General features: G+C 34.9%; 1 protein-coding gene and 1 pseudogene across 1 annotated transcript; both read left to right on the top strand.

The window, feature by feature from the left end:
* The first annotated feature begins 387 nt into the window (after positions 1-387).
* LOC112527344 (phospholipase D beta 1-like) lies at positions 388-5,096 on the top strand. The gene is made up of 10 exons (XM_025137942.1): positions 388-1,275; positions 1,362-1,472; positions 1,918-2,109; positions 2,224-2,469; positions 2,559-2,627; positions 2,706-2,853; positions 2,953-3,101; positions 3,173-3,352; positions 3,432-3,629; positions 4,803-5,096. The coding sequence occupies exons 1-10, from the start codon at positions 388-390 to the stop codon at positions 5,094-5,096; spliced, it is 2,475 nt and encodes an 824-aa protein (XP_024993710.1).
* A 1,909-nt stretch (positions 5,097-7,005) lies between these two features.
* LOC112528607 overlaps positions 7,006-7,511 on the top strand; it is a 4,488-nt pseudogene continuing 3,982 nt past the window's right edge.

Genomic DNA, 7,511 nt, shown 5'->3' with positions numbered 1-7,511 from the left:
AATTTGATTGTTCTGCCGAATCACTTGAAGATTCTTTATGGTTAACATGCATTGCAGACAACATAATTCAAATATCATTGTTCTTTTATTCACCAATTTCTTCTATATAAACGCACAAAATCAACCAACCATTATCTCAATTTGGACTCTTTTCCTAGATCAATTCATTGGAGCACTCTTTAAACCAGTCTTTTCACCTGGGTAGCTTCTATGTTGTGTTTCTCGGCCACCCTTGCCAGAGTTTGAAACGCCCACCAACTGTTTGTTTAATTGCCTGAGCGAGTGCTTTTCAAAATTCGATATCTGGGAAGTGGGTGTCTCCCAAGATTGAAGTACGAGTATTGTCGGAGGGGAGAGCGGTTTTATTTACTCCATTAACTCATTAAGATGGCTGCTTTAACTGATGAAGGATCACGGCATCCGCAAGGTGTAGAGGTTGTTCCATGGACGTCCGAGGGTCCTCTAAAAGTTATGTTGCTTCATGGTAACTTAGATATAACGGTGAAAGAGGCCAACAATCTTCCCAATTTGGATGCATTAAATAAGAAGTTCAGCCCTCTTTCGGGTACAAGTGATCCTTATGTGACAATATCTGTAGCTAATGCTGTAATTGGAAGAACTTTTGTGTTAAACAACAGTGAGAACCCTGTTTGGATGCAGCGTTTCTGCGTTCCAGTGGCACATCATACTACCGAAGTGCTATTTGTTGTTAAAGACAGTGATGTCTTGGGTTCTCAACTTATAGGCGCAGTCGGGATTCCTGCAGCACAGTTGGTCGCTAATGCTGTAGTTAAGGGTACTTTCCCTATTCTAAATGCAAGTGGTCAACCGTGTAAACCTGGTGCTGTATTAGCTCTATCAATCGAGTATACACCGGTGGATAAAGTGGTCCTTTCCCGTAATGGAGTGTGGTCGGGTCCAGAGTTTAAAGGCGTTCCAGGAACCTATTTTCCGCTTAGGAGGGGAGGAAAAGTTACCCTTTATCAAGATGCTCATGTTGATGGTAGCCTCCCAATTTTGAAACTTGATCGCGGTTTAAAGTATGTCCAAGGAGATTGCTGGCGCGATATTTGTGATGCCATCAGGCAGGCACGCCGATTGATTTATATCACTGGGTGGTCTATCTTCCACAAAGTTCAGCTTGTCCGCTATGGCCCAAAGGCACGAGATAGCATTTTGGGAGAGCTTCTTAAAAGCAAGGCAGAGGAAGGTGTGAGAGTGCTGCTCCTTGTATGGGATGATCCTACTTCAAAGAGCATTTTTGGATATAAGACGGTAGGTATTGTGAACTCGTGAAGTTTGTTTTCCTTTTTGATTTATGTTAACGATCCGGAAATAACCGTTTCTTTCTGTACATGTAGGAAGGGGTTATGCAAACTCATGATGAAGAAACTCGGGTCTTCTTCAAGAATTCATCCGTGCAAGTATTACTGTGTCCTCGTTCAATAGCAAAGAGTAGCTGGGCCAAGAAGGTTGGATTCAATTAAACTCTTTGATGAAATCTTTGTTCCCCTGAAACCTTTTTGGGTATTTAACTAGGGCCTGTTCGTTAGGAGATTAATGAGCTTAATGAGACTCATAGCTTATTCGCTCAGCAATACATAAATGTTTGGAAGCGGCTTAATGATATAGAAAGTTCCTTATTCAGTAAGTTTCTAGGGGGAGCTTTATGCAGAAAACCAAGTTTTTCCGAAACATGCCCCTCCCAATTAGAAAAACTCTCATTTCATCTATGAAAAAAATTTCCCAAACAAAAACTTCTTCTATCTATACAGGCATATTAATCCACAGAGACAACTTTATCCATACAGGACTTAATGGAACACTAACCAAACATCCCCTATGAGGGCCTTGATCAAGATGCCTTTCCAGATTAAGATCTTTGGTGGGTGGCTGAATTTGGTTTTTCGTTTACAGGATGCTGAAACCATCTATACCCATAATCAGAAAACTGTTATAGTGGATGCCGATGCTGGTATCAAAAGAAGGATTATGGCATTTGTTGGAGGTCTTGACCTATGCGTCGGGCGTTATGATACTCCGGAACATTCTCTCTTTAGCACATCGCAGACGCTGCACAAAGATGATTATCACAATCCTAACTATACAGTAAGCATTCTATTATGTGAAGATTTCGTCGTTTCTTGATTTGGTCTCAAGGGGAAAAAGAAGGTTCTTTGTATTGTACCTTCTTGAATGTGATCAATGTCTTATCATCACCAGGGGCCTACAGCTGGTTGTCCAAGAGAACCATGGCATGATTTGCACTGCCGAATTGAAGGTCCAGCAGCATATGATGTACTCCAAAATTTCGAGGAGCGATGGTTGAGGGCTTCAAAGCCCCGAGGCCTTTCAAAAATGACCAAATTTTCTGACGTGTTACTTAAACTTGATAAAATTCCAGACATTTTAGGCAGCACGGATGCTCTTTACACAAGCGCGAAAGATCCAGAGGGTTGGCATGTCCAGGTATCTCGAGTCAATAAAACCGTTCAATAGATTCCAACTTTCTTGATGTCCAGGCTATATCAACTTTCTTACCCATCTTCTATGTGTAGATTTTTCGTTCAATTGATTCCAACTCTGTTAAAGGTTTCCCGAAAGACCTAAAAGATGCTAAAAGCAAGGTACGATAGTTCTTGACTTCAGGTTTCATGCATATGTTTCGGAAACCAGTAGTTCATATTCTCGTTACCTTGTAACAGAATCTAATATGTGGGAAAAACGTGCTCATAGACATGAGTATACATACTGCATATGTGAATGCGATTCGTGCTGCTCAGCATTTCATTTATATTGAAAATCAGTACTTCCTTGGTTCTTCATATAACTGGGCTAACCATAAAAGCTTAGGTAAGGAAATCTAATCCTTTTATGATATAGATCAAATAAATGATCACTTGAACCGAGAGTAATCTAAAGTTACGAACTTATTATAACTGTGTTTTGCAGGTGCAAACAATTTGATACCAATGGAAATCGCTCTTAAAATTGCGAATAAGATCCGAGCAAATGAGAGGTTTGCTGCATATATTGTGATTCCTATGTGGCCGGAGGGCAATCCAACGAATTCTGCTACCCAACGTATTCTCGTTTGGCAGGTTGATTCAAATCTTTGAGATGATATCTAATAACCATCAAAACTCGTTACTGAAACAAAATCTTTATGCAGCATAACACAATGCAAATGATGTATGAAGTTATTTACACGGCTTTACAAGAAACAGGTCTCGAAAATGAATACGAGCCACAAGACTACTTGAACTTTTTCTGCCTTGGCACTCGTGAGACATCCCACGACGTAGCGCCAACTTCAAAGGGAAAACTTCCGTTTTCTCCGAATACACCCCAAGTACACCCTTTTTCCCTAAAAACCAAGATTTTCTTTTCAATTTTCTTGATTTTCTGACATGATAATATCCTTCTGATAGGCACTTAGTATAACAAGCAGACGTTTTATGATCCATGTGAATTCAAAAGGAATGATAGTTGATGATGAGTTTGTGATATTGGGTTCTGCAAATATCAATCAACGTTCATTGGAAGGTACCCGAGATACTGAAATTGCAATGGGTGCATATCAGCCTCATCACACTTGGGCTCATAAAGGTTCTACTCCAACTGGACAGGTAACTCATCAAATTTATACCTTTTTTTTGATCTTTTTGTCACAAATATTCATCTATTTGTAGCATTTGCAACAACTTTTGATAAAGTCACCTCCTTTCTCTCTTAAAGATGACGAATTTCATGTTAATTCGTTTGAATTGTCTTTCTACAAAGTACAAACTGTGCCTGTCTGAGGATTTTGACAAAATATAGAGAAAACGTGAGTATAAAATAGCCTGGATAACACTGAGATTGCGTGAGATCTTAAAGTTGTATCGCTCCATTTATATTCCGATCCAAATCTACGAGGGGATCATGAAAGTGAGTCAGAGTCAAGGATAATCTCAGATTTTCAATCACGATTTTGGCAGAAATCGTTTCCTTTTAAACTTAAAGAATCGTAATCGCTCCTACATTAAATGGAAATGATAACCAGAGGAATTAGTGGACAGTAGTTTGCTTACACGGTTCAGAAGCCAACTTTTAGAATCAAAAGCTCTTCTAAGTCCAAAGCTCCTCAAAGTCAAAAGTCTTCGAGTAAAAACCGGTTCATAATCAGAAGCTCTGACTCGTCAAAGTCAAAAGTCCTGGAGTAAAAACCGGTTCAGAATCGAAAGCTTAGAGACTTCAAAAGGCTTTTGAATTTCATTTAGGACTTGTTTGTTAACAGCTTAACGAGCTTAATGGGACTTGCAGTTATTCGATCAGCTATACATGACTGTTTGGTAGTGACTTAATGATATAGACAGTAAGCTTTTAGAGGAAGTTTCATGCGGGAAGCCAATTTTTTTTCCAAACACGTCTCTTCCAATTAAAAACAAGCTCATTTCATCTATGAAAAAGTTATCTCAAACAAAAACATTTTCAATCTATACAAACAGATTAATCCACACAGATAGTTTTATCCATACAGGACTTGATGGAAAACCAACCAAGCAGTCCCTAGAACATTCAGAATGTTCATTTTCCCAAACACCAATCATAAAATCCGTGGAGGTTTTAGGGTGGCTCCCTCGACCGCGCCATATGGTGCCATCCAACAACCCCGAGTCTAGTTAGCTTACACAAATATACTCCTAGTCCGTGTTATAGCTTAACTAACAACCCCATATTCTTTTATAAATCCAATTCGGCGATACAAACAATCCAAAAAGGTTCATATTTATGTAAGTTTGAAATGGATTTTTTTGTAGATATATGGATACAGGATGTCACTTTGGGCAGAGCATATGGGAGAAATTGAGAGCAGTTTTTGGCAGCCGGAGAGCGTGGAGTGTGTGAGAAGGGTGAGGTTGGTGGGTGAACAGAACTGGGAACAGTATACCGCCGATAAGGTAACAGATATGACGGCACATTTGCTCAAGTATCCGGTGGAGGTTGATCGGAAAGGGCATGTCAAACCTCTCCCTGGCTGTCCAAATTTTCCAGATGTCGGTGGCAGCATCGTCGGTTCTTTTGCATCTGTTCAAGAGAACCTCACCATCTGATATTATTTGCGGGGTTTGAGTAATAATTAATAATATGCCCTCTTTTGTAAAATAATCGGTTAATAAATTCAAATTCAAATTCAAATTCAAATTCCAATTCCGAATTCTTCTTTATGTCTAAAATTTGAATTTTCGGTGTTAATTTTAGGGAAAAGTTAAAAAAAAGGCAGCGAAAATATTTAGGTTATAAACTAATTTTTAATGAAAAATCATTAAAACGCTATTTTAAATAATTAAATACCTGAATTATTTTTTTAAATAAAAAACTATTAAACCTTTACATTTTGAAGATTTACAACTTTACATTTCTTTTAAAAAATAATTATCAAATTTTTACTAGTCTATGAATGTAATTTTTTTGGATAAAATAATTTGGATAACATATTTTAAAAATGTAATGGTTTATTTATTAAAAAAATATTTATAATCTTAATCAATCAAAATAAAAAGTTTAATAATTTTTTTATTAAAATAATAAAATTTAATAGTTTTTTTATTTTAAAAAATTTAAAAACTAAACTATTTAAAATAAAAAAGTTAGATTTTTTCTGAAATTTTCCCTTTATTTTAAAAGTTTTAATATTTTTTAGAGTAAGTTACGATTTTAATCCTTGTAGTTTGTTAATAGTTTTGATTTTTATTCTTGTGGTTTAGGAATTGGGATTTTCGTTTTATAAATTGCAATTTGTTACTATTTTTATTCCTAAACTAATTTCTATATTAAGGTATTGTTTGGCATGATAATTGATTTCCGATACACCTATTCATCATGATAATTGATTCACTCCCGTTTTTTGGATCTTGTGTACATATCAATATCATATACTTTGATTTTGAGTATCTGTCCAGTTTAGTTTTTTTTTTTTATTAACAAGATATTCAATTCACTATGCGAGTCGACTAATCAAGGACGACCACCCGTTTCGTGGGTAGCCCGGAGTCACCACATTTGAATCTCCGTGGCCAAAAGAGAATAGTTAATCCTTATTGGATTCGAACATGGACCCCAAGGCAATTTTGACCTTTAGAGTCCAAACTCAAACAATCGTGCACCACCCTTGTGGTTAAGTTTAGTTATTTTTTACATGTTGATGTAAAGAAAAAGAGTTTGAAATAGTTTTATTGATCCATATTTCAGACATTTATCAGTTTATAAAATCAAACACTTTTATTGATTCAAATTTCATACTTCAACACCACCTCTTAAAAATCAAAAGTAAAATAAGACTTCAGACTTTTAACACCTAAAAAACAAACATGAAATCAATTTTGTGTGATGGTACTCTTTATTATAAATATTTATAACATGTTCTTTAAACAAAACAATGTGATTGTGGGTTGTGGCATACAACTATACCCTTTTCATTAAATTATTGGTTGAATCACCACATAGCTATAATTTATTGATACTAAACATCATATTTTTAAGTAATTGTTTGGTAATTTTTTTATTAAATCATATATAATTTATTTATTTATGTGAATTAATCTGATTAAAGTTGTTTATGTGGAATTATCTGTCTGTATATATTGGAAAAATTTTTATTTGATAAATTCTTTCTATGAATGAAAGCAATGTGTTTTTTAATTGAGAAAGACAAATATAATTACTAAACAGTCATGTATAACTAACTGAATAAGTTGTGAGTCAAACTAAATGCATTCAACTAAATTTTATTTGATAAATTCTCTCTTCTATCTATGAATGTGTTACTATGAGTCTTATAAGAACAACGTTAAATTCTTTTAATGCATTTTAGGGGTGTTTGGGATTGCTTATTTGAAATAACTTATGTTTTTCTACAAAAGTATTTATTAACTTATTATAAGTTAAAATTGTTTAAATTTTTCAAAAATTTCTTTTTACCGGTTTGACATCAGTATAAATTGTTTATCTCAACACTCAAAAATGCTTATTACAGGTGTCATATCGGAATAAGTCAATAGATTGTTTTTATAAGCAATCCCAAACACCCCTTAATATTATGTCATCTTAAAAGAACATTCCTGTTGTTAGAAAAACATCTCCAATAGATTATCTAAAATGGATAAGTAAAAATTTAAAATCATAAAAAAGAACATTGTTTTTATCTTCAACAAATTTTTTATTTTGAAAATTATACAATTAATCATATTATTAAAATATTCGATACAATTTATAAATTATTATTTCTCTCTCTTAAATATTCAAATTCAATCATCTCATTCATAGAGTGAATATATCTCTTATAAGTAATATGTTTTAAGAAATCTCCGATTTTACAAAATTTCATCATTTCTCTCTCATGAGAAATGTATTGGAGAGATTAACCTGGGTAGTTTCTATGTTGTGTTTCTCGGCCACCCTTGCCAGAGTTTGAAACGCCCACCAACTGTTTGTTTAATTGCCTGAGCGAGTGCTTTTCAAAATTCGAT

Source organism: Cynara cardunculus (assembly GCF_001531365.2).
Source record: "Cynara cardunculus var. scolymus isolate 2C chromosome LG 15, CcrdV1, whole genome shotgun sequence".
In the NCBI taxonomy this organism is placed as follows: Eukaryota; Viridiplantae; Streptophyta; class Magnoliopsida; order Asterales; family Asteraceae; genus Cynara; species Cynara cardunculus.
This window is presented reverse-complemented; position numbering and strand designations above follow the sequence as displayed.

Coding starts and splice junctions, on each gene's coding strand:
- LOC112527344 (XM_025137942.1), top strand. CDS start 388: ATGGCTGCTTTAACTGATGAAGGATCACGGCATCCGCAAGGTGTAGAG. Junction 2,628..2,705: donor TAAAAGATGCTAAAAGCAAG/GTACGATAGTTC, acceptor ACCTTGTAACAG/AATCTAATATGTGGGAAAAA. Junction 2,854..2,952: donor GGCTAACCATAAAAGCTTAG/GTAAGGAAATCT, acceptor TGTGTTTTGCAG/GTGCAAACAATTTGATACCA.